Source organism: Manis javanica, chromosome 2 (genome assembly GCF_040802235.1).
Source record: "Manis javanica isolate MJ-LG chromosome 2, MJ_LKY, whole genome shotgun sequence".
Classification (NCBI taxonomy): Eukaryota; Metazoa; Chordata; class Mammalia; order Pholidota; family Manidae; genus Manis; species Manis javanica.
The window spans coordinates 205,047,658-205,075,642 of NC_133157.1; the positions used below are offsets into that span (position 1 = coordinate 205,047,658).

General features: G+C 36.0%; 1 protein-coding gene across 1 annotated transcript in view; it reads left to right on the forward strand.

The window, feature by feature from the left end:
* Positions 1–5,375: 5,375 nt before the first annotated feature.
* The window catches only part of LOC140845702 (serine/threonine-protein kinase TAO1-like), a 59,421-nt gene continuing 36,811 nt past the window's right edge, over positions 5,376–27,985 (forward strand). The window contains 6 exon segments of the mRNA XM_073220495.1: positions 5,376–5,551; positions 10,851–10,922; positions 13,528–13,629; positions 23,650–23,695; positions 24,320–24,416; positions 25,937–26,050. Coding sequence (XP_073076596.1) covers positions 5,420–5,551; positions 10,851–10,922; positions 13,528–13,629; positions 23,650–23,695; positions 24,320–24,416; positions 25,937–26,050 — 563 coding nt within the window. The 5' untranslated portion in view covers positions 5,376–5,419.

A 27,985-nucleotide genomic window follows, 5' to 3' on the forward strand; every position in this document is an offset into this window, starting at 1 on the left:
TGTTAAGATTAGTTTTATGACCCAGCATATGATCTCACAGCATATGTCACAATGCACACTTGGGAAGAATGTACATTCTGTGGCCAGGCTGCACACTGGAATGTCACTAGGACCTGTAGGTTGGTAGTGTTGGTCTGTGGTGGTGGTGTTCTAGTTACAGCTTTTCCCTTCTCAGTTGTATCCATTTTTCCTTCGTGTAATTTGAAGCTCTTTTGTCAGGTGAGTATACATTTAGAATTTCATGAATGAAATCATAACATTATGTAATGTCCCTCTTTACTCCTTATAATTTTCCTAGCTCTGAAGCTCTGAATATTTTGTCTGGTATTAATATGGCCTTTAGCTTTCTTTTGTTTATATTTTACATTTCCCTTAATGGAGGTCAGATTCTCTTAGCTTTCCATCTTCTAAGTCTCTCTCTCTCCCTCTCTACTATTTTTGCATTCATTCCACAAAACTTTTGCTTAGATAAAGGATTCTTTTCTGGGTTGGCAGTTCTTTTCTTTCCTCACTTTAAAGATACTATTGAACATTCTGTGGCCTCCATTGTATTTTATGAAAATTCTGTGATCATTCAAATTTTAGTTTTTCTTTTTAGCATTATGACATTTAGGCTTATCAGGCCTAACTGTTTGTTACTCATTTTGAGTTTATGCCTTATTAGGCCTAAACTCTTTGAATTTGTTCTGTTTGGGGCTTCCTGAGCATATTGAATATCTAAATTTACATTTTTGTCAAAGCTGAGATCTTTTCTACTCTTAGTAAGAATACTTTTATCTAAAAAATAAGATTTTCTTTTCTTTTATAGAACACCTATAATGTGAAATTTAGACAATTTGACACTGTCCCACAAGTTTCTAAGGATGCATTCATTCTTTCCAATGTTTTTTCCTGTCTTTTGTTCAGTGGAGATAATTTCTACTACTCTGTTATCTTCATTATCTTCACATTTACAGACTCTTCTATCATCTGTTCAGTGGTTGAGCCCATGTAATTTCTTTTGTAATTTTTGGTAATTATATTTTTCAGTTCTAAATTTCACAATGTGGATTCTTTTTTACAGTTTTTCTTTTTTGGCTAAGAACTTTAGTCTTTCCAATTTTTTAAGAGTGTTAAGCATTACCATATTTAATATGGCTATAATAGTTACTTTAAAGTATTTATGTGATAATTCCATCAAGAGGCATCTCAAAATAGACATCTGTCCCTTCTTTTCCTTGAGAATTGTCACATTCTCCGTTGGTGTGGGTATGTGCGTGTTGCTTATTTAAGCATGTACAGTAAATTTTGCATTTTGTTCTGGAAATTTTGAATATGATACTGTCATTTCTGAGTCATGTTTGTATAGGTGCATTCAGACCATTTACATTTAGGATGATTATGGATAGGTATGTACTTATTGCCATTGCAGGCTTTAGATTTGTGGTGACCAAATGTTCAAGGGTAACATCCTTACTATCTAAGAGACTAATTTAATTCACTTAGTACGCTATTACAAACACAAGCTAACCATTCTTTTTTCTCTCTCTCCTTTTCTTCCTCCTCCATCTGAGTAATGTTTGTATAGGTGCATTCAGACCATTTACATTTAGGATGATTATGGATGGGTATGTACTTTCTGCCATTGCAGGCTTCAGATTTGTGGTGACCAAATCTTCAAGGTTAATATCCTTACTATCGAAGAGACTAATTTAACTCAGTACGCTATTACAAACACAAGCTAAACATTCTTTTTTCTCTCTCTCATTTTCTTCCTCCTCCATTCTTTATATATTGGGTATCATATTCTGTACTTTTTGTCTATACATTTTTATTATCTCTGGTGACAGTTATTTAGCCTTAGGAACACTTCCATCTATAGGAGCCCCTCCAGAATACACTGTAGAGACAGTTTGTGGGATGTTAATTCTCTCAGCTTTTGCTTATCTGGAAATTGTTTAATCCCTCCTTCAAATTTAAATGATAACCTTGACAGGTAGAGTATTCTTGGTTCCAGGCCCTCTGCTGGGCCTCCAGCCCCAGACACCTGTATTGTCACTGTGCCTTGTTCTTTTTGTCAGCAGTGCGCTGAGGGCCATGCTGCAGGGGCTGAGGCAGTGGAGGCCGGTGCCTCCTTGAGGTCTGAGCTTGAGCCTCTACAGTTTGTCATCTGGTTGGAAGAGGCAGCTCTCTATTCTTGAGTGAGTTTTGGTATTTTATAAGTATCACTACCAAGTAATTTGCCTATTTCAGCTATTTTGTCAAATTTATGAGTTTAGAGCTGTTTATTGTATTTCCTTATCCTTTTAAGCCTTTAGGAATATAGTGATATGCCCTCTTTTGGGTAATTTGTTCTTGTTTTCTTTGGTAACTTGGCAGAGTTCTTTCAGTTTTATTGACTTTTTTTTCCCTGCAAAGAACTAGCTTTTGATTTTACTGATATTGTTGTCTAGTTTCATTGATTTCCATTCTGTTCTTTAGTATTTCCTTCTATATTTAGCTTTGGTTTTATTTGCTTTTCTCTTTCTAGATTTTTAAGATGGGAGCTTAGATTATTCATTGGAGTTTTCTTTCTACTATGATCAAGTGCCTTAATTTCTGTGTAAGAATCCTATAAATTTCATGTTATATTTCTATTTCCACACAATTCATATTATTTTCTCTTTGCCCTTGAAATGCCTTTATTGACCCATGGGTTACCTCGAGGTATATTTAATTTCCAGGCTTGAGGCCCTGTTTTTTTTTAAACTGTTTTGTTACTGATATTAAGTTTATTACCCTCTTATCAGAAAACATTTTGTATGAATTAAAATTTTTTTACTTGTAAAGATTAGTTTTATGACCCAGCATATGATGTCACAGTGTATGTCATAATGCACACTTGGGAAGAATGTTCATTCTGTGGCCAGGCTGCATACTGGAATGTCACTAGGACCTGTTGGTTGGTAGTGTTGGTCTGTGGTGGTGGTGTTCTAGTTACAGCTTTTCCCTTCTCAGTTGTATCCATTTTTCCTTCGTGTAATTTGAAGCTCTTTTGTCAGGTGAGTATACATTCAGAATTTGATGAATGAAATCATAACATTATGTAATGTCCCTCTTTACTCCTTGTAATTTTCCTAACTCTGAAGCTCTGAATATTTTGTCTGGTATTAATATAGCCTTTAGCTTTCTTTTGTTTACATTTTACATTTCCCTTAATGGAGGTCAGATTCTCTTAGCTTTCCATCATCTAAGTCTCTCTCTCTCTCTCTCTCTCTCTCTCTCTCTCTCTCTCTTTCTCTCTCTCTATTATTTTTGCATTCATTCCACAAAACTTTTGCTTCGATAAAGGATTCTCTTCTGGGTTGGCACTTCTTTACTTTCCTCACTTTAAAGATATTACTGAACATTCTGTGTCTTCCATTTTATTTTATGAGAATTCTTTGATCATTCAAATTTTCACTTATCTTTGCTTTTTAGCATTATGACATGTTTAGGCCTTAATAGACCTAAGTGTTTGTTATTGTTTTGAAGTTTTGGCCTTATTGGGCCGAAACTCTTTGAATTTGCTCTGTTTGGGGCTTGCTGAACATCTTCAATCTCTAAATTTATGTTTTTTCAAATCTGGGATCTTTTCTGCTTTTAGTAAGAATTCTTTTTCTAAAAAAATTAAATTTTTTTTCCCTTTATATAACACCTTAATGTGAAATTTAGACAATTTGATACTGTTCCACAAGTTTCTAAGGGTGTATTCATTTTTTGCAGTGTTTTTTCTCTCTTTTCAAAATTTTTACAAAATTTTATGTAAATCCATGCTTGTAATAAAGGTACTATAATCCGATAATTCAAAGTTCTTAAATAAGGTCTTAAGTACATAGAAGGCTTTTTGTTTTTGCAGGTGTGTAAGTTGAATAGGAACACTTAATATAGAATTTAGTTCAATCTCCTCATTTTAGGAGTGATAAGTTAAATGACTTTCCTGTGGTCACGTATTCTTGGAAGAATTATAATTGAAGCATTGTTCCAGGGAACTAACTTCCAGAGCAGTGATTGGTCAAAGTGAAGAATATGGTGCAGCCTTGAAAATGTTAGAAAAGGAATACAAACTAGTAATTTGAATTTTTAGTGCAATGTAGTATTAATTTAGGAAAGTGCAAAAGATATGGAAATGTGTTTTATGTAGTTTAATAACAAGCATTATAATTTCTTCAGTTGACTTCACTAAAAATGAGACAAGCTTAAAAAATTCTCTGTCGTTTAAAAAATTTTGAAATTAGTAAAATTAGAAACATTCAAAAATTTTTAAAATATGATTTGGGCATGGAAAAAATTGGCTAGAGCTTTATTTTCCCTTAGAGTTTAATGAAATCAATTTTTGGAGATTTTAATTTTAATTGGTAAATTTAAGGAGGACATGTTAACTAACATTTAATGTACTGCTTACTGCTCCTGAGTACTAGTCTACACTTAACATTTATTAACTCGTTTAACCCTCACAGCCACTCTAGGAGGTAGGTTATTTCTTTCATTTTATAGACTTGGAAAATGAGGCTACCCAGGTTCATAGTTGGTAAGTAATTGTTGGCAGGGTTCCTATCTAGGCAGTGTCATTCTAGAACCTGGTTCTGAAGCCTCTCATTTATAGCAGCCATTTTTGAAGTTTGGTAATCTGATACAAAGGAACTGATACCAGAACCACCAGGGAATTCTGTAGTGTATCTACTTACATAATGAAGCAGATTTGATTAGGCCATATTTTAATATGAATCAGGTTATGGAGGAAACAGTTATCTATCTATGTTAAATTCATTATTTTCTCCCATTGCATTTTTCTTAGGAATGTCTGTGTTAGAGTTGATTAAACACTGCCATGTGGTATCTGAAAGGAAAAGAAGTCTTACTGAATTAAATCTATTATCTATTTTCTTGCATGTGAAGGTCATTAATAGATGGGAATCTTCCTGTTGTTAGAAACATATTATGGGTACATTTTGAGTTGTTGGGCATGTTTTTAATGGTCTTCCTACTGTATTATCTCTTTTGATGATGAACTTATTGCATCAGAGTTAGATAAATCTTTAAGTACTGATACAGAAAGCCTTCCAGTACATACAGATTTATCTAATTTTTAGAAGTGTATGTATAGTATGTACTTACATACTATGTATAGTGGGAATCTTTTTTTTTTTTAAAGCAGCTCAGGTGATTGTGTTGATGAGCTGGGTTTAAGAGTCCTGCACTGGTAGGCAACACTTTTTCAGTGAAATTCCACATCTAAGATAATTTTATATATGTAGTCAGAAAATGATGTACTAATTATTCTTAGCAACTTTTGCTTTTCCTTTTTTCTTTTCTTATTTCTCTCCAATTGTTTATGCCAACGTGGCTTCATTCATACCGATTTCCCAAGGGTTGGGAGAGCAGCATAAAATTAGAGTCAGACAGCTGATTGCCCAGCAGGATGTCGTCAACTATCCAAGCACAGAGCCTGAAGGACCCTGAGATTGCAGAGCTCTTCTCCAAAGAAGATCCAGAGAAGCGCTTCACAGATCTCAGAAAAGTTGGCCGGGGAGGCTTTGGAGCAGTGTTCTTTGTAAGTGTTAAGGGCTTAATGTCAGTGACCAGCATTTATTTAATATCCAGTCTGGCAGAGTAAAAACCAGCAGTAATACAAAAAGACATAGGCAGTAGTCTGTTTTACAGTCACTTGCATTAGGTGTATGTAAAAAGAGATCATTTTATTTATTGAGCTTCTTAGATTATTGAAAAAAAGGGAAAGATATTTGGCTTTAATTTCCATGTTGTTTACACTACTTTAGCAGTTTTATGACTTACACTGTTATTGAATCAAATATTGCAAAAAACACTGACTTACGTAAAGTCCCATACACACATTTCATTATTATTCATTCATTATTTCTTCCTATTAAGATTGCTTTTTTTTTCTCAGCAACAAGTTTTGTATAGATGTTTAATATTTTGATAGTAATATAGATTCAGTTTTTTTCATTTTAATGGGTGCCTTAAGAATAAAGGAGAAAATGTGTTCCAAATTCTTAACAATTTGAAGTTTTCGCTTATTTCCCATTTGTAAATTAGAGGTAAAAATAAGGTAGTAGAAACTCCCTCTGGAATTTTCTGACCCAAAGACGGCTGCTGTTAACATGTAGATAAACATCCTTGCAGAATCTTTTTGTGTGCACATGTTTTATGTGTGTGTGTGATGTAGGTTATGTTTGTTTGATTTCTGGATTGGACACAGAATAAGGGAAGAGGCACTCAGAAAGCAGGTATTTCATAAACAACCTTTTTTCTGTGTTACAGTTTTGTCTGAATGTAAGCTTCTCCCATTGTTCTCCTTAATACTACTGTGGAGAAATATAGAATAAAAAAGGAAAAAAAATATACAGACTCTTAGAAATGGGCCCAATAAGAGAACCCTGTTGAAAAAATCCCTGTCATGTAGCCATTCAATGTGTGTCAGTAGTATTTTTAGTTGACTTATTTTATTAAGTATAACATATACAGTAAATGCAGATATGTTAAATGTACAGTTTGATGAAATTAGACAAGTTATATGCCATACGACCAACAATTCAAGATACAGAATGGTGACAGTTGTGGGGAATAGAAAGAGGTAGAAAGAGGATACAATGGTAACTTGTTTTACCTCTTTTGATAATAAATATTTAGTATATTTAAAAGTTAAAATTAAGTCATTATGTATGGGGAGAGTCACTAATAGGCAAGTGGGAACAATGAATCCAACTGTATTTGGGCTATAACCACATTGGAGTAAAAACCAAAACTAATACAAGTAACTTTCATACACAGTATTTTAAGTGTATACCCTCTGTCTGATTGGGAAGAGGAAACTGCAAACAAATCTTGAACTCTTCTCCATAAACTTGTTTCATATTGATATGGGTGTGACAGTTCTGAAACTGTGTGTTAAAAGATTGAGCAGTGAGTAATTTTGATGTCATTTTGGACTCAGATCCTAACTGAAAAGAATGATAGAAATAGGAAATTGGCAAATGTAACAAAGAACCACGTGGGACTAGATAGGTATTGGATAGGAATTTGTGGCATTAATATGAACTAATTACATGACATATATATTTCCTAGCTCTCTCTTCTGTAAGATTCTAGTTGCGTTGATATCCTAGTAGCAAGCAGCACACTTAGCACTCAGATCTTGGATTCCTCACTACATGGATCAAGAGCTCTTGCAGTAATGGTTCATTCTACTGTGGGGACAAGGATCATAAAAGATAAGCTTTAGAATAACTTGAACCAGAAATTTAAAAAATGCTTTTAAAATGAAAAATAGGACCTTTCAAGAGGATGCTAGAACCAGCTTGAAGATGCTCCCACTGGCCACATCTGGAACAATTTGAACATCAATATAGACATCTATTGATTATAACCCATTGCATATAATAGGAATTCCTAATTTCCATGACAGATATAGGATGGATAGATAGAAAGGGAGGGCTTTTCTTTATAATAGAATGCTGACTGGTAAATGTGAAGGGAATGGTAGAGTTGGGAAAAACCAGCATTTTGAAATCATCATTGCAAAGACTGTTTGGGGCTAGAATCTTCAGTGGTTGCTAAACCTAGGGGGAAAGCTTGATGAGCAGAGTATTTATATAGTTTAAAAGTATCTCTCCACAGACTGCTTGTTAGATACAAAGTAGGAAATAGTGGTCATAACTATATACATTGGAAAGAAGCAGTCAAACACCTTGACTGGGTGATGAAAATTTGTAACCAGTGATGAACAGACATTGTATGCATCCAGATATGATACCCTGAAAAGGACACAATATTACTCATGTAGTATTTCAGCCAGAGATATGTAACCAGAATCTAATCTTGAAGAAGCTTCAGACAAACACAAATTTAGTAAGGTAAGTACTGCTGTGTAGTCTCAAAAAATGCCAGTGTCATAAAGGACAAGGAAGAGTTGAGAAAATTGTTCCAGATTAGAGGAGATGAATAAAACATGATAAGTAAGCACAACTCATAATCCTGAAGGGACAGAGAAACTTGACTGTGGACATTAAATATTTTTCTGTTGGTTTTTGTGTATGTGTGTGATAGGCAAAAGTAATCTCATCTTAATCTGATTTAATTTTAATGTAATCATCATTACTAATGAATTTGGATTTTAATAAATTACAGTCACTTTAACTTACTTTTTTAAAGTAATGCTAGAGCTGCAGATTTTGCAATAATAATAGAGTTTACCCTATAATCTTCACCCAGATCCTTTAAAGTTTACAAGTTTCATAACCACAGAACCTTTATCAAAACTAAGAATTCAACATTGATACACTGATACTATGAACTAAACAACACACTTTATTCATATTTTCCCAGTCTTTGTGCTCTTTTCTGTTCCGGAATCTACTCCAGGTGACCGCACTGCATTTAGTATACCCACTTTTGAACTTTATCTTGTGCTTATTAGAAATGCAGCTCTTTAGCAGAGCAATGAAATTGAACCCTTACCTCATTCCATATGTGAACATTAAAATTATAAAACTCTTAGGGTAAAACTGCATGACCTTGGTTTTGTCAAAGGATTCTTAGAAATGACAACAAAAGCATGAAAAAAAGAAAAACATAGATATTGGATTTGATCAAAATGTAAAAGTTGTATGCTTCAAAACTGTAAAGACAACAATAGAATAGGAGAAATTGTTTGTAAATCATATGTCTGCTAAGGGACTTGTGTCTAGAATATATAAATAACTCTTACAATTCAATAAAAAAAAGGCAACCCAATTTTTAAACGGGCAAAGGATCTGAACTGACATTTCTCCAAATATGTACAAATGGCCAGAAAGCACATAAAAAGATGCTCAACATCCACTGGTCTCAAATCTTGAAAACATTATACTAAGTGAAAGAAACCAGTCACAAAAGATGATATATTATATGGTTCCAAAGTGTACAGAATGGGCACATCTCCAGAGACACAGAAAGTGGATTAGTTGTTCTTTAGGGCTGAAGGGGTGAGGAATAGGGATAGGAGAGGGATAGCTAAAGGGTGTGGGGTTTCCTGTTTCTTTTTTTTAATGGGGAAAAAATTTGAGGTAAGGTACACATAATATAAAATTTACCATTTTAACCATTTTTAAATGAAACAATTTGGAGTTTCTCTTTAAGGTGATGAAAGCTCTAAAAATGTAGTTATCGGTAAATTGCATATATCTGTCATATTGATCAGTATTGCCATGCATCTGTCAGTGTACTAAAAGCTATAGAATTACACACATTCAAATGGGTGAAATGTGTGCTATGTAAATTATATCTCATTAAAACTGTTAGAAAAGAATATAGCTGCTTAGATCTATTGACTAAAATCAAGGAGCTCACAAATTGATGAGTACAGAACATTCTGGAAAAATAAACTTATATTCAAGATCTTATGCATATAGATCCACTTCACCCGTTATGTTAGATGGTGCATGTTTTCCTTAACCAGTCTGCTAGTAATTGAAATTGGAAGGTCATTAGTTGTTTCAAGGACCCACTTAAAAGAATATATATATATATTTTAAGGAACTCTAGGTATAATTTACATACCTGCTTGTCTAATTTTTAACAGCTTTTTTTAGATTTAAGTTACATACTCTCAGTTCACCAATTTTAAGTGTGCATTTCATAGATTTTTAGTAAGTTAGATTTTTGTAGCCATCACCATAATCTAATTTTAAAGCATTTTATCTTTGGGAATTCATTAAAGACTGAATTGAAGATGAATTCTTCCACAGATGACTAGAGATGATTAACCCTTCTTACTGAACTCATATGAAATGTTTTGCAGCTATCCTCTTGTGCCTTCTTTATATATCATCTTTTTTTTTTTAAACTCATAATGAGAATTTGGCTCTTACTTTCTAAAGGGTTAACTTTCATGTTTCTGCTTTTGCTTTTATTTTTTAATCAAAATTCCACAGCAGTGGTAAATAGTAATGGTGATACCATTGTAGCTGTCTTGTCTTAATTCTAGTTAATAGCTGTTTACAATAGACATGATTTATCATGTTGAGGAATTACCTTTCCTGTGTGGGTTTTCTAAGAGTTCGGTCTTCCCTGCATTAAATACATTTAGAGTTGGACTCTTTCTGCATTTTCAGCATTTATTAAGCATTTATATGTATAAGTATATATTTTTCCCCTTTGATTTGTAAAAAAATATGGCAAATTATGAAATGTTTTCCTGTATCAAAATTTTGCATTTCTGTGGTAATATATTTTATCCAAATGAAATATTCTTTTAATGCTCAGTAATAATTGGTTTTAAAATTTTATTTAGAGTTCCCTTGTCTACATTTATAAGTCAGATTGGTACCTAACTTTCTATCTTGCGCTGCTTGTGAGGGTTTAGTTGTTGGGTTAGACTGCCTCCTTACAATTAATGGGGTAGCTTTCCTTTTTCTCCCCTTTTATCCTGGGAAGTTCCCCTAGTGAAACTGCTCCACTCACAACAATTTTAAAGACAATTAGTATTCTTTTCAATCTTCCACCACTGTTGTACTCAAATTTCTTCTCTAGATCAATTTTAGTAGATCTTTCCTAGAGAATTGTCCATTTCATTGAAATTTTGACATTTACAGGCCTACCATAGATTGTACTAGTCATTTTGTTTGTTTATAGTTCTATTCAAATTTCTATATTTTTCCTCTCAACTAGCTCATTCAAAGATAAACATGCATTATTTTTATTTCTAAAGTACCAGCTCCTTGATAATTTGATATGCTTTTTGTTATCTATTTACTTATGTTTTTAATGTTCTTTAAAAGCAGTTTTGGTATCTTTTTGGACATGGTAGTTTATAAATGTTAGTTATTACAGTGGTCTTCTGTCTTTTTTAGGCACGAGATGTACACACCAATGATGTGGTGGCTATCAAGAGAATACCTTATAGTGGAAGGAAGGCTGTGGAGGTAGGTGAAATATGTATGTTTGTATTGGCATGTTAAAGAAAGCCATACCGTTTTTAATTGGGGATAGGTGGGAATTTTTTCAAAAAATATTGAAAAATATACAAATACTAAGGTTTATCTCAGTGAATTTTCTTCCACAGACTAAATGTGCCCATTTAACCTGTACCGAGAGCCATAAACAACATTCCTGACATCCCAGAAACCTCCCAACTGTGTCCCTTACTTTTAACTTTTTTAGATATGTGCTGCTGACACGAGTTTAATGTTTTAAATTGTTGTTTAGCAGTTTATTCTATAATAGAGGGATTATCATGTCTGAGAAAGTAAACTAGAATAAGGTACACTTGACTGTAAGTATACTGGATATAAATTTTTAATGGTTGAGAAATTATTTAACGGCTGTTTCAAATAATCATTGGCAGCTATATATCAAGTCTGAAAAATAAGGCAGTGGATTATAATCTGAAAAATAAAATTACTGATACTGTATTGCATGTACTTTAGTTCATCAGTATTCTGATTAGTTCTTCCTTAATTGTGTGAGTTTATAAAATTACTTTCTAAGTCTGTTCTCTTTGACTTTAATTCTTTAAAAAATTGATTTACTTTTAATTGTGGTAAAGTACACAAAACAAATTTACCATCTTAACCACTTTAAGTGTAAGTTCAGTGGTGTTAAGGATATTCACATTGCTGTGCAACCATCACCACCATTCATCTCCAGAATTCTTTCATTTTGCAAAAGTGATATTCTGCACCCATCAAACAATAACACCTCATTCCCGCCTCCCCGCAGCCCTTGGAAATCACCTCTCCAATTTCTGTCTCTATCAATTTGACTACTTTAGGTATCTCATGTAATTGAAATTATGCACTATTTGTCCTTTTGTGAAGACTGGCTTGTTTCACTTAATATAGTGTCCTCAAAGTTCATCTATGTTGCAGTGTGTCAGAATTACCTTTCTTTTTAAAGCTGAATAATATTCCTGTGTGTGTGTGTAAAAGCACCACATTTTGTCCATCTACCATTTGTAAATGGACACTTAGTTGATTCTACCCCTTGGTTATTGTGAATAATGCTGCTATGCACATAGGTATACAAGTATTTCTTTGAGTCCCGGCTTTTAAACTTTAGGGTATATGCCCAAAGGTAGAATTGCTAGATCAGTCTTTAATTTTTAAAGGTTTTGGCTTTCTACATTTCTGTAATCTCTGTTTTGTGGTAAATACTGTTTTTTGTGATAATCATACTTATGGGTATGATAACACTGTTGTGATTGATCACTGTTCCATTATGTCGATACCTAAAAATCTCTTAATAGTTTCTAAAACCCCTAAAAAACCTCCATTTTTACAAGTTGAATTTTATCTGCCATTCTACAGTATAACATTAAAACCAGCTTTCATAGCAGACTTGTGTTGGAGTCTGTTTAATTAGTCATGCCTAGAACAAAAAGTTTCACCTAGGGCATCATCTTCTCTCATGTAATATTGTGTCCTTCCTGGAAGTTTTTTTTACTTTGAAGAATACAGGTTTTAGCTTGGTTTTCTTTTGAGAGTTTGCCTCCCAGAGCACTCAAATTTGAAATGAAAAGCCCATAAAACACTTTCTGAAGTTAGCATCTTACAGCTTACACATTTTACACTGTGAATATCTTGCTCTATTTTCTTGAGGGCTTATGAAATAACATAGAAGATATAGGATCTTAAAATCCAGTGCAAAACATTTTTTAAAGTTCTGTATTCTAGTTCCCCTACCTTTAGAAATATGATACAAGCCAGCGGTAAAGCTTGGAAAAACGGAAACAAGAACAAAAAACAGATTCCAAGTTCCCATCCCACATCTACTAAGCCTCTAGAGTCTCTGGGTATGGACCCAAGTACCTGTATTTTCAGTTCCCTGATTGCTTCTGACAAGTCACCCTACTTAGGATATGGCTAAGTTTCTGCAGTTGTCATAGAGTAGCTTTTATTGCTGAAGGTTTATCTGTTACTTACTAGTAGGCGTCAATGGGAAGGCTCTTCGGGAAATCCTGTAGGAAAATGTTTCCATGTTGTTTGGTTTTTCTGTGAACTTCCCTCTGTTATAACCTAAGTGTTCACTAGCATTTTAGAATATGTGCATTTAGGAATTTAGGTACTTACTTGACTTGAGTTTAAACAGCAGAAAAAGCATCACATTTGGTAGACAATATAAGCCAAAAACACAACAGCTGAACTTTAAGGTATGTAAATTACACAACAATAAAGCTGCAAAAAAAGAAGGGGGAGGTCGAACTTTTGAAGAAAAACCACTCAATACTGTATATAGTTTTCAACAGCTTGGTGTGTGGTTGTAAAATTTTTATAAGACTCATTGATAATAAATTTTATGAAAATAAAAATGTGTCCTACCTGGAATGAATTTTATGTTATTGAGTTGTAAACTATATGAATGTAATTTCTTTAAAACATATTAGTTTGACATTTAAATGTTACAAATAAAGCAAAGTTGTATGTTCTTGTTAACTTTTTAATCTGATAATTACTTTTGTACTTAGATAGCTTTCTAAGGAAAGGCAACTGTTCCTAATTCTTTCCTTTATTCTTCTTTTTCTCCCCACAGAGATGGCAGGGTATTATTAAGGAAGTCAGGTGCCTACGAACATTAAAACATCCCAACATTGTAGAATACAAAGGCTGCTATTTACGTGAGCACAGAGCATGGGTAGGTATCTGCTCTCCCCTTGCTGTAATTTTAGTAGGTTTAGTTTATAATTAATTCAAAAATGTCTCAAAATAGTTGTGTAAAGCCACGCACAAACACCTTGAAATGTTAGTTCATACTGAGAAAAGAGAGCAGCTTTTCCTGAAACTCTTAGGCAGTAAGAGATAAGAGAACTTTTGCCAGTTGACTGCAGAGATTCAGCTAACCGTTACGTGCACGGGAAAATGTTCTGATGTATGTTAGCGGTGTCATTCTTCAAATGCTTTATCAAACATTTGTTGAGAACAATCCTATCAAAGGATGAAAATCAGCATTTTTTTTTTTTTTTTTTTTTTTTTTTTTTTTTTGAGAGGGCATCTCTCATATTTATTGATCAAATGGTTGTTAACAACAATAAAATTCAGTATAGGGGGGTCAATGCTCAATGTACAATCATTAATCCATCTCAAGCCTAATTCTCGTCAGTCTCCAATCTTCTGAAGCATAACGAACAAGTTCTTACATGGTGAACGAATTCTTACAGAGTGAATAAATTCTTACATGGTGAACAGTACAAGGGCAGTCATCACAGAAACTTTCGGTTTTGATCATGCAATATGACCTATAAACCATCAGGTCAAATATGAATATTCATTTGATTTTTGTACTTGATTTATATGTTGATCCCACATTTCTCCTATTATTATTATTATTTTTATTTTTAATAAAATGCTGAAGTGGTAGGTAGATGCAAGATAAAGGTAGAAAACATAGTTTAGTGCTGTAAGAAGGCAAATGTAGATGATCAGATGATCAGGTGTGTGCCTATGGACTAAGTATTAATCCAGGCTAGACAAGGGCAGCAAGACATCCACGGATGCAGAAGATTTCTCTCAAAGCAGGGGGGGTGAGGTTCTGAGCCTCACCTCTGTTGATCCCCAAATTCTCACCTGATGGCCCCCCTGCGACTGTGCCTGTCTTAGGTTGTTCCTCCCTTGAGGAATCTTACCCGTCTCTGGCTAACCAGTCATCTTCCGGGGCCATACAGGGAAATGTAAAGTTGGTAAGTGAGAGAGAAGCCATATTGTTTGCAAAGGTTAGCTTTTTACTTCTTTGCAGATTTATGCACTGTGGCTTCTATGCCCAGCACTTGTCTCGAGGTATCTTTACCACCTGGAGGAATTATGATACTCGGTAAATTCGATATGAGGCACGAATTCTATTTAAAGTTTGTAATTAGGAAGGAAGAAGAAAAGCTATAGATGTAGCATATGAAGGAAACTTGGGAGGATTGATTATTTCTTTGACATATCTTCTTGTATAGTACCTTAAGTATGTATAGGTTTTAAACTACTAACTAATTTGCACACACATATTGACATAATAGGAATACGGTGACATAAACAAAGCAAATCTATAATTACCAGCCATCTCCAGTGAAGCCAAGAAAACCATTTAGGCACCCTAGGCATTTGTGAAAATTTATCTATGATATGATGGATATTTTCCAACTGTACTTGAACCATCAGACAAATTAAAGCAGCCCATTTCTGGGATCTGTTCACATCCCATATGTTCTTTTAACCATAGATAGTCTATAGTCATGAGATTTTGGGGTGCTACAACTTGCACCCCTCCCAACTCCTGGTTGAGTTCCAACAGTACAGATCCAGTCAAATTCGTTGTCTCACTGTATGCACATGCCAGCCTAGACATCTCCCTCCTCCTTCTTATGGCAAGTCCAGGAGATGGTGGGCTGGATGCAGCCACAACCGCAGCATCGTCCGGATCCCTGTGGAGGCTTTTTGATGATCATCCCCCGGCACGAGTCCTCCAGAGAATGCTGATGCCGGAAGCTCCTCCTCATATCGTATCTTAGTTCATTTTCTGGGTATCCAAGCTAGGCCTTGATCTTCTGCATAGAAACAAAGAGACCCTTTGCCCACACTTTGACATGCCCTCTATACCACTGTGCAGAACTCATTGGAGGTCAGCACACAGTAACTGCTTTTTTTTTTTTTTTTTTAATTAAGAGAAAGGAATATTATCAGAAAAGAGTACCTCCATAGCTGATCATCTGACACCCTTTAAGTGATCAACATTAAGGATATTTAAAGCATGCGTTGATCTTTGATTTACCAATAGTTTTATCCTGTTAAGGAGTAATCCCCCTTTTCTTTCTTTCTTTCTTTTTTTTTTTTTAAATTTTTAATCTACACTTACCTGAAGAATACTATGTTTACTATGCTCTCCCCTATATCAGGTCCCCCCTAACAACCACATTACGGTTACTGTCCATCAGCTTAGCAAAATGTTGTAGAGTCACTACTTGTCCTCTCTGTGTTGTGCAGCCCACCCTCCCCTTTCTCCCTCCCCCCCATGCATGCTAATCTTAATACCCCCCTTCTTCTTCCCCCCCCTTATCCCTCCCTGCCCACCCATCCTCCCCAGTTCCTTTCCCTTTGGTACCTGTTAGTCCATTTTTGGGTTCTGTAATTCTGCTGCTGTTTTGTTCCTTCAGTTTTTCCTTTGTTCCTATACTCCTCAGATGAGTGAAATCATTTGGTATTTCTCTTTCTCCGCTTGGCTTATTTCACTGAGCATAATACTCTCCAGCTCCATCCATGTTGCTGCAAATGGATGGATTTTTCCACTTCTTATGGCTGAGTAGTATTCCATTGTGTATATGTACCACATCTTCTTTATCCATTCATCTACAGATGGACATTTAGGTTGCTTCCAATTCTTGGCTATTGTAAATAGTGCTGCGATAAACATAGGAGTGCATCTGTCTTTCTCAAACTTGATTGCTGCGTTCTTAGGGTAAATTCCTAGGAGTGGAATTCCTGGGTCAAATGGTAGGTCTGTTTTGAGCATTTTGATGCACCTCCATACTGCTTTCCACAATGGTTGAACTAATTTACATTCCCACCAGCAGTGTAGGAGGGTTCCCCTTTCTCCACAGCCTCGCCAACATTTGTTGTTGTTTGTCTTTTGGATGGCAGCTATCCTTACTGGTGTGAGGTGATACCTCATTGTAGTTTTAATTTGCATTTCTCTGATAATTAGCGATGTGGAGCATCTTTTCATGTGTCTCTTGGCCATCTGTATTTCTTTTTTGGAGAACTGTCTGTTCAGTTCCTCTGCCCATTTTTTAATTGGGTTATTTGTTTTTTGTTTGTTGAGGCGTGTGAGCTCTTTATATATTCTGGACGTCAAGCCTTTATCAGATCTGTCATTTTCAAATATATTCTCCCATACTGTAGGGTTCCTTTTTGTTCTATTGATGGTGTCTTTCGCTGTACAGAAGCTTTTCAGCTTAATGTAGTCCCACTTGCTCATTTTTGCTGTTGTTTTCCTTGCCCGGGGAGATATGTTCAAGAAGAGATCACTCATGTTTATGTCTAAGAGGTTTTTGCCTATGTTTTTTTCCAAGAGTTTAATGGTTTCGTGACTTACATTCAGGTCTTTGATCCATTTTGAGTTTACCTTTGTATATGGGGTTAGACAATGGTCCAGTTTCATTCTCCTACATGTAGCTGTCCAGTTTTGCCAGCACCATCTGTTGAAGAGACTGTCATTTTGCCATTGTATGTCCATGGCTCCTTTATCAAATATTAATTGACCATATATGTTTGGGTTAATTTCTGGGGTCTCTAATCTGTTCCACTGGTCTGTGGCTCTGTTCTTGTGCCAGTACCAAATTGTCTTGATTACTATGGCTTTGTAGTAGAGCTTGAAGTTGGGGAGTGAGATCCCCCCTACTTTATTCTTCTTTTTCAGGATTGCTTTGGCTATTCGGGGTCTTTGGTGTTTCCATATGAATTTTTGAATTATTTGTTCCAATTCATTGAAGAATGTTGCTGGTAATTTGAGAGGGATTGCATCAAATTTGTATATTGCTTTCGGCAGGATGGCCATTTTGACGATATTAATTCTTCCTAGCCATGAGCATGGGATGAGTTTCCATTTATTAGTGTCCCCTTTAATTTCTCTTAAGAGTGACTTGTAGTTTTCAGAGTATAAGTCTTTCACTTCCTTGGTTAGGTTTATTCCTAGGTATTTTATTCTTTTTGATGCAATGGTGAATGGAATTGTTTTCCTGATTTCTCTTTCTATTGATTCGTTGTTAGTGTATAGGAAAGCTACAGATTTCTGTGTGTTGATTTTGTATCCTGCAACTTTGCTGTATTCCGATATCAGTTCTAGTAGTTTTGGAGTGGAGTCTTTAGGGTTTTTTATGTACAGTATCATATCATCTGCAAATAGTGACAGTTTAACTTCTTCTTTACCAATCTGGATTCCTTGTATTTCTTTGTTTTGTCTGATTGCCGTGGCTAGGACCTCCAGTACTATGTTAAATAACAGTGGGGAGAGTGGGCATCCCTGTCTGGTTCCCGATCTCAGTGGAAATGCTTTCAGCTTCTCGCTGTTCAGTATAATGCTGGCTGTGGGTTTATCATATATGGCCTTTATTATGTTGAGGTACTTGCCCTCTATTCCCATTTTGCTGAGAGTTTTTATCATGAATGGATGTTGAATTTTGTCAAATGCTTTTTCAGCATCTATGGAGATGATCATGTGGTTTTTGTCTTTCTTTTTGTTGATGTGGTGGATGATGTTGATGGATTTTCGAATGTTGTACCATCCTTGCATCCCTGGGATGAACCCCACTTGGTCATGGTGTATGATCCTTTTGATATACTGTTGAATTCTGTTTGCTAATATTTTATTGAGTATTTTTGCATCTACGTTCATCAGGGATATTGGTCTGTAATTTTCTTTTTTGGTGGGGTCTTTGCCTGGTTTTGGTATTAGGGTGATGTTGGCTTCATAGAATGAGTTTGGGAGTATTCCCTCTTCTTCTATTTTGTGGAACACTTTAAGGAGAATGGGTATTATGTCTTCTCTGTGTGTCTGATAAAATTCCGAGGTAAATCCGTCCGGCCCCGGGGTTTTGTTCTTGGGTAGTTTTTTGATTACTGTTTCAATTTCTTTGCTTGTAATTGGTTTGTTTAACTTTTGTGTTTCTTCCTTGGTCAGTCTTGGGAGGTTGTATTTTTCTAGGAAGTTGTCCATTTCTTCTAGGTTTTCCAGCTTGTTGGCATATAGGTTTTCATAGTAGTCTTTAATAATTCTTTGTATTTCTGTGGAGTCTGTCGTGATTTTTCCATTCTCATTTCTGATTATGTTGATTTGTGTTGACTCTCTTTTTCTCTTAATAAGTTGGGCTAGAGGCTTATCTATTTTGTTTATTTTCTCAAAGAACCAGCTCTTGGTTTCGTTGATTTTTGCTATTGTTTTATTCTTCTCAATTTTGTTTATTTCTTCTCTGATCTTTATTATGTCCCTCCTTCTGCTGACTTTAGGCCTCATTTGTTCTTCTTTTTCCAGTTTTAATAATTGTGATGTTAGACTATTCATTTGGGATTGTTCTTCCTTCTTCAAGTGTGCCTGGATTGCTATATACTTTCCTCTTAAGACTGCTTTCGCTGCATCCCACAGAAGTTGGGGCTTAGTGTTGTTGTTGTCATTTGTTTCTATATATTCCTTGATCTCTATTTTGATTTGTTCATTGATCCATTGATTATTTAGTAGCATGTTGTTAAGCCTCCATGTGTTTGTGAGCCTTTTTGTTTTCTTTGTAGAATTTATTTCTACTTTCATACCTTTGTGGTCTGAAAAATTGGTTGGTAGAATTTCAATATTGTGGAATTTACTGAGGCTCTTTTTGTGAGCTAGTATGTGGTCTATTCTGGAGAATGTTCCATGTGCACTTGAGAAGAATGTATATCCTGTTGCTTTTGGATGTAAAGTTCTATAGATGTCTATTAGGTCCATCTGTTCTAGTGTGTTGTTCAGTGCCTGTGTGTCTTTACTTATTTTCTGCCCGGTGGATCTATCCTTTGGGGTGAGTGGTGTGTTGAAGTCTCCTACAATGAATGCATTGCAGTCTATTTCCCTCTTTAGTTCTGTTAGTATTTGCTTCACATATGCTGGTGCTCCTGTATTGGGTGCATATATATTTAGAATGGTTATATCCTCTTGTTGGACTAAGCCCTTTATCATTATGTAGTGGCCTTCTTTATCTCTTGTTACTTTCTTTGTTTTGAAGTCTATTTTGTCTGATATTAGTACTGCAACCCCTGCTTTCTTCTCACTGTTGTTTGCCTGAAATATGTTTTTCCATCCCTTGACTTTTAGTCTATGCTTATCTTTGGGTTTAAGGTGAGTTTCTTGTAAGCAGCATATAGATGGGTCTTGCTTTTTTATCCATTCTATTACTCTATGTCTTTTGATTGGTGCATTAAGTCCATTTACATTTAGGGTGACTATTGAAAGATATGTACTTATTGCCATTGCAGGCTTTAGATTCGTGGTTACCAAAGGTTCAAGGTTAGCTTCTTTAGTATCTTACTGCCTAACTTAGCTCGCTTATTGAGCTGTTATATACACTGTCTGGAGAGTCTTTTCTTCTCTCCCTTCTTATTCCTCCTCCTCCCTTCTTCATATGTTGTGTGTTTTGTTCTGTGCTCTTTTTAGGGGTGCTCCCATCTAGAGCAGTCCCTGTAGGATGCCCTGTAGAGGTGGTTTGTGGGAAGCAAATTCCCTCAGCTTTTGCTTGTCTGGGAATTGTTTGATCCCACCATCATATTTAAATGATAGTCGTGCTGGATACAGTATCCTTGGTTCAAGGCCCTTCTGTTTCATTGCATTAAGTATATCATGCCATTCTCTTCTGGCCTGTAGGGTTTCTGTTGAGAAGTCTGATGTTAGCCTGATTGGTTTTCCTTTATAGGTGACCTTTTTCTCTCTAGCTGCCTTTAAAACTCTTTCCTTGTCCTTGATCCTTGCCATTTTAATTATTATGTGTCTTGGTGTTGTCCTCCTTGGATCCTTTCTGTTGGGGGTTCTGTATAATTCCATGGTCTGTTCGATTATTTCCTCCCCCAGTTTGGGGAAGTTTTCAGCAATTATTTCTTCAAAGACACTTTCTATCCCTTTTCCTCTTTCTTCCTCTTCTGGTATCCCTATAATACGAATGTTTTTCCTTTTGTATTGGTCACATATTTCTCTTAGTGTTGTTTCATTCCTGGAGATCCTTTTATCTCTCTCTATGTCAGCTTCTATACGTTCCTGTTCTCTGGCTTCTATTCCTTCAATGGCCTCTTGCATCTTATCCATTCTGCTTATAAATCCTTCCAGGGATTGTTTCACTTCTGTGATCTCTTTCCTGACATCTGTGATCTCCTTCCGGACTTCATCCCACTGCTCTTGCATTTTTCTCTGCATCTCATCCCACTGCTCTTGCATTTTTCTCTGCATCTCATCCCATTGCTCTTGCATTTTTTTCTGCATCTCTGTCAGCATGTTCATGATTTTTATTTTGAATTCTTTTTCAGGAGGACTAGTTAGGTCTGTCTCCTTCTCAGGTGTTGTCTCTGTGATCTTTGTCTGCCTGTAGTTTTGCCTTTTCATGGTGATAGAGATAGTCTGCAGAGCTGGTACAAGTGACCGCTGGAAGAGCTTCCCTTCTTGTTGGTTTGTAGCCTTTTCCTGGGAGAATAGCGACCTCTAGTGGCTTGTGCTGGGCAGCTGTGCGCAGACAGGGCTTCTGCTTCCTGCCCAGTTGCTTTGGGGTTTATCTCCACTGTTGCTGTGGGCTTGGCCTGGCTGGGGCTGTTCCTCCAAAATGGTGGAGCCCCGTTAGAGGGGGAGCAGCCAGGAGACTATTTATCTCCGTAAGGGGCCTCTGTGCTCCCTGCTGCCCAGGGGGTTAGAGTGCCCAGAGATCCCCAGATTCCCTGCTTCTGGTCTAAGTGACCTGTCCTGCCCCTTTAAGATTTCCAAAAAGCACTCTCCAAACCAAAACAACAACAGCAACAATGAGAGAGGGAACAGAAAGGAAAAAAAAAAGAAAAAACACGCGATTTTTTTTTTTTTTCCTCAGGTGCCGGTCCCAGGCACCCGCGCACTGGTCCTGCTGCCCTGTCTCCCTAGCACCAGGGTCCCTGTCCTTTCAAGGCTTCCAAAAAGCACCCACCCACCGGTCCCGCAGGGAAGGAACGCTCAATATTCTTGGTCCTCAGGCACTGGTCCCACGCACCCGCTCACCAGTCCCGCCGCCCTGCCTCCCTAGCACCGGGGTCCCTGTCCCTTCAAGGCTTCCAAAAAGCACTTGGCAAAAAGAGAGAAAAAAAAAGGGGAAAAACGCGCGATTTCTTCCGTCCTCAGGTGCTGGTCTCAGGCACCCACCCACTGGTCCCACAGGGAAAAATGCGGGATATTCTTTGTCGTCAGGTGCCGGTCCCAGGCACCCGCTCACCAGTCCTGCCGCCCTGCCTCCCTAGCACCGGGGTCCCTGTCCCTTTTAGGCTTCCAAAAAGCACTCGCAGAAAAGAGAAAAAAAAAAGGGGAAAAACGCGCGATTTCCTCTGTCCTCAAGTGCCGGTCTCAGTCACCCGCCCACCGGTCCCGCAGGGAAAAACGGGGGATATTCTTTGTCCTCAGGCGCCGGTCCCAGCCACCCGCTCACCAGTCCCGCCACCGTGCCTCCCTAGCACTGGGGTCCCCGTCCCTTCAAGGCTTCCAAAAAGCGCTTGCCAAAAAGAGAAAAAAAAAAAAAAAAGGGGAAAAACGCGCGACCTCCTCCGTCCTCAGGCACCGGTCCCAGGCACCCGCCCCCAGGTCTCGCAGGGAGAAACGCGGGATATTCTTTGTCCTCCGGCGCCGTTCCCAGGCACCTCCTCACCGGTCCCGCCACCCTGCCTCCCCAGCAACGGGGGCCCGTCCCTCTAAGGCTTCCAAAAAGCGCTCGCCAAAAAAAAAACTGCTCCGGTTTCTCTCCACCCGCCGGGAGCCGGGGGGAGGGGCGCTCGGGTCCCGCCGGGCTGGGGCTTGTATCTTACCCCCTTCACAAGGCGCTGGGTTCTTGCAGGTGTGGATGTGGTCTGGATGTTGTCCTGTGTCCTGTGGTCTCTATTTTAGGAAGATTTTTCTTTGTTATATTTTCATAGCTCTATGTGTTTTTGGGAGGAGATTTCCACTGCTCTACTCACGCCGCCATCTTGGCTCCCGCCCCAGCATTTATTTTTGACATAAATGCATTGTAAGCTATTTAACCACAAGGATCTTGGTTGGAATATTGGTGGTGAATCCTGGTGAAATCTGAACTGATTGTGATTCTTTGGCTGAATAATACTGAAGGTAGAAAATTGGGACATTTTATTGCAGAAAATGGAGATTAATTTTGCCCCGTTGTTGAAACTAAGATAAGGTAGTACTCTTACAATGGTATAGGCATAGTAATTATGTCTTTTCAGAGAAAGGCTAAATTTTCTTTAAACAGGAATGACCTTTTATTTTTAATAAGCTACAGCTGATTATCATTTTAGTATACAGAACTTAGATTTATTTAGACTTGTAATGTTTGGTTTAATTTGATGGTGATGGTACTCCTAATTTGAGTCTGTGGTAAAAGAAAAAACAGTGGCAGAGAGGGTAGGCTGCCTCTCTGTCTTCCAGGTTTCTCCATCTGTAAAACAAGGATGATAATAGGGTCTCCTTCCAGAGGTGGTTATGAGGATTAAATTAGTTAATATATATAAAATACCTGGCACGTAAGAGGTGCTCTGTGTTTGCTTTATAGGAAAGATTTAAACTGTAACCTAAACTTTGTATATATAGTACCAGAGGACGATTTTCTGCTTCCTAACAATACCGGTATTGCTACTGTAGGTTAATATTAATGGAATATGTGTATTCCCCTGTAGCTTTAGTTAGTAATTATATGAAACACACATCTTCTACAAGCAGTTATATGTCGGCATTATAAAAGATAATGTAGCATTGGCTTAACCTCATATATGCATTTAACAAGTTCCAAAATGTATACTTAAATTTAAAGGTAATTGATAACTAGAGTTTGTTTCACTTCAAACTTTCTTCTTGATTTCCTTGGTGAATTTATTTTATCTCATAAATAGAATCTTTTTATTTTAATAGTGTATTTTAATGTTTTTATCATTTTTTCCCCTGTAGCTTGTAATGGAATATTGTTCAGGATCTGTTGTAGATTTGCTGAAAGGTAAGTTTCCTTTATTTATTAAGGAAAGAAAAGTATTAGTATAATAAAATGAGAATTCATTCAGTAAGAGATTTTTTTAATAATGGTACAACTTTCCAGGAAGAGACAATAGTTTTTGCTCTTCCTGGAAAGCTTTAACATTATTTAAAAAATCTCTTAGTGAATGAACTCTCATTTTATTGTACTAAATTCTACAGTCTCAGCGTGGTATGCACTGTCCTCATTAAATACTATGTTTTAGCATAACAGATGAGTTTTCTTTCATTATGATTTAACAGGCATTTTTCTGCATTCTTTATCATTAAACTTGACTTGTTCCTTCTGTTCAGAATGAAGATATGTAGGAATATAAAAAGGGAAAGCTCCTCTTTCATTGTTTTATAATCATGAAATAATTGTTAAATGTTAACTTAGAGGAAAATTATCTGTGAACTATAATAACTAGGCACAACTGTGCACTTATTAAGTTCAATTGCTTTGTTTTATTATCTTGGAAAGCAAAAAATTCCTTCTTGCTAAATGTTAGTTTTTAAAAATTTGCCCATGTATTAGATATGTGTATATATATTTTAAAATAGAAGTGTTCTATAGAATAATTATTTACAAATAAAATCTTATTTTAAGTTCACAAAAAGCCATTACAAGAAATGGAAATAGCAGCAATTATACATGGTGCTCTTCGTGGATTAGCCTACTTACATTCTCGTGCCATGATCCATAGGTAAGTACTTTAAAAATTACCATATATTAATATGCAAATTTCTCAGACCTAGAATTTATTAATCCTGAAAGCTTTGTTGGTTTTTGCTACATAAAAGTATTCTGGAGTTTTATAAACTCATATTTTTTTAGGTTATCCATGTCTTAAAATGAATATACTAATTTATTTGATCTCTTTGTTGAGAATAATTTATCTTTTTCTACACATGTTGCTGGGCTTTCCAAAGTATGTGCACTTTATAGATTTGTGATAGAAATTTAATTATAGAAAAGTTTAATTTGTGAAGTGGAAAAGTCGATAGGGATTATGTATTCTCACTTGTTCATTTTACAGATGAAGAAACTGATGCCCCAATTTGTGACTCACTTCTCAAAGCTGATAAAGCAAGATAGATTAAACTAGAGCTAACCTAGACCTTTTGTCCTCCTGGTGACTCATAATGCCGGATTTGTTCCATTGATTCCATGACAGAGACAAGTAAAAGCTACTTAACACTCTATGCTTTTGAGATAAGCCTTGATAATCCTTGGTAATGGATAATAATTTAAAGATTAAACCATCATAAACTACATTTTTAGCATTGGTACTGGTTTTGCCTGTTTTTAGAAGGAAGGTAGCATTTTAAAAATTATCTATGTGAACCAGACAATATATAGTAAATTTATATAGTAGAGTCACTGCAAATTAATGGGTTATCAGTTTTTTAGATGAGGGTAGTAAGGTCCAAGAGAAATCCACATGCATAATAAATAAGAGAATGAAAGAGTTGGAAGCAGAACCTAAGGTCTTCTCAACTTCAAAGAACCTTTCATTTTTTAAAAAAACAAATGGAAGAAAATAGATTGACTTACTATTACATTCATTATAATACTATATAGTATGAATTGACAAGTGCTTAGAAATTTTTTTCTTTTTGAATGTTATGGTGCCCATTGTGCATACAATACCATTATAATTTTCTTAGTTCACATGTACATTGCTGATTTAGAAAAGAGCTTAAAAGTAAATTTGGGATCATTGATATTATGTTACCCATGTGTTTCAGTTTTCATTTCATATTTAGGTAGGAGAACTATGCTAAAATTTGGAATGATATGAGTAATTTAAAAAAATTTGGGGCATCAGGTTCTTTTTTTCCCCATTTTATTGTTAAGGCTATACTCAGAAATCTTACAGTCATATAAGAATGTTCAGCTAAATTTTTAAAACCAATATTTGTACCAATAAACAGGCACTCAAATATCGAGTATGTGCTATTAATTACCTATTTTTTTCTTCTGTTTCTGCTGCTATTTTATCTTCTCTTTTAGAAAATTGTTACTATATACTTATAGGAATTCTGTGTATCTCATTTCTTAGTTTGGATCTTAATTCTCATTATCCCAACTGAGAGATTATCCAAGGCCTTAATTATTCTGATTTCTCCTTCCCTATTTTATAAATTTTTATATGATTTTTATCATTTTCAGTATAATCTTACAAAGGAAAGACAAATAATTTTCTGTGTTCCTTAAACCCAGAGACATCAAAGCAGGAAATATCCTTCTGACACCAGAAGGCCAGGTGAAACTTGCTGACTTTGGATTTGCTTCCATGGCCTCTTCTGCCAAGTCTTTTGTGGGGACGCCATATTGGTAAGCGTAGTCCTATCTGGTATTGATCCTCATAATTGAAATAGGCAGTGTGTGGTTGTACTTTTATCAGGTGCTTTACGTTTCTCCTGGAAATACAGTGCTGCTTTAGATATTACTCTAAGCACTGTAGTTTCAGATACAGATTTGGAGTGCTGCCCTTGGATCTCCTATTGTATCATTTGTCCCCCCTACATTTCTTTCCTGTTATCATCCACATCATGTATTGGGGGTAGGAGTGAAAAAATTTAAATTTTTAAGAAGGGAGAAGATAGAAATGCTAAGTGGAAATTTTCTTTAGATTTATACTTACTGTGTGTCAGGATCTTCTGAATAAGAGTACCTGAAGACTGGTAGCTGATTAGCAACTTTTGTTTTCATTTTTTATTGTGGAGAATTTCAAGTATACAGGGAAATAGACAAAAATATAACAAAGGCTCACACAGCGATCAGCTCAGCCTAACAGCACCACCCCAGGGCCTGGCTGCCCTGTGTACTTGACCTTCTTGCCCTCCCTCCCTCCCACCTCCAGTTAACTGAAGCTACTTCTAGACATCATCTAATTTTATCCATAAATAATTCCATATTTATGTCAGCAAGTCTGAAGGGAATAATTTTCCACATCTTCAACTTCCATAGATGTCCTCTCTCCGTATATGTTGAGAAGTGTCTTTGGTCTACAGCATCTTCTTTTCCACCTACCTTTCAAATCTCTCAACTCCCAGTTTGTTAAAGAAAGGCTTCTCACCCATCCTGATGAGCAGAGTGATGCATTGTTCTGAGAATTAAAAGCCTCAAACCATCGCCAGAGGGACAATCTGAGAACACGTAACATCTAGAATATATAGCATCAGAAATATTGAAGAGTTAGGACACCAAGTTTTGGCAAAGGGCTTCTGCCTTCACAGTCATCTCTCTTCAGTTCCTTTTACTCCTTACTTTTTCTTTTCCCCAATTATGTTTCCACCCATCTTCTTTTCTAGTGAATCACAAATTATCTCATTTACAACTGGGACATTTGTTGTGAGGACACATTAACATGTTATTTACAATGAAAAATGAAGTTTGGCATTTCCTGACAGAAAATAATTCTAATTTGAATGGTTGATATGACCGTGCAGACTGGGATTGCTAATTAGGATATTATACAGCAGTTTTTTTAATGAATGAGTGAGGTCCTCAGCTCCAAGTTGTAAATATCTGTAAAGCACATATACAAAATAATGTATATACATATGTGTGCATTATATCCTTTGCAATTATTAAGTTTATAAAATTTAGATACCAACTTGAAAATGTACAAGTGGATACATTCTTTTAATAAATTCATTGGAAGTAAGAAAATAAAAACTTTGAAGACTACTGTTCTGTATGACCAAAAATTTCTTATGTAGAACCCTAATTTAGATAGAATCCTCTTCCCTGTATAGAAAAAGGGTTCTTTGGGCAAATAATGCTTCTTAATGGTCCCCCTCTTTATAAATCAGTGATCAATATTAGATACTAGAAAGGAGCTAGAAAGTTGTGCATTAAAAACAAAACTACTTTTTTAACTTTGTTGAACTTAGTGGCTCCCCAAGCTTACTTCAACATCTTAACACATTACAAGCCCTCTATTATTGGCAATTGAAACTTACATATGTACTAATTTGTATATGGTATATTAGGAACACAGCACTATGTACATATTTACATATTTTTACACACAGGAACACACATATGCCTGGTGAGAATCTTATTGAGCAGAAACTGTTCTAAATCTTTGTCTGTGCTTAACAAGTACAACGGAAGTATAAGGTGAAGCACCAGTGAGAACATTAGAGTCTAGCTAAAGATGCGAAGTAGCATTTCATTTTATAACCAAGACGCCTCCAGAGTTAATAATTGTATGATTTATTTAGTTATGGGTGGTGGTCCTAGCCACTTTTATCACAGAAC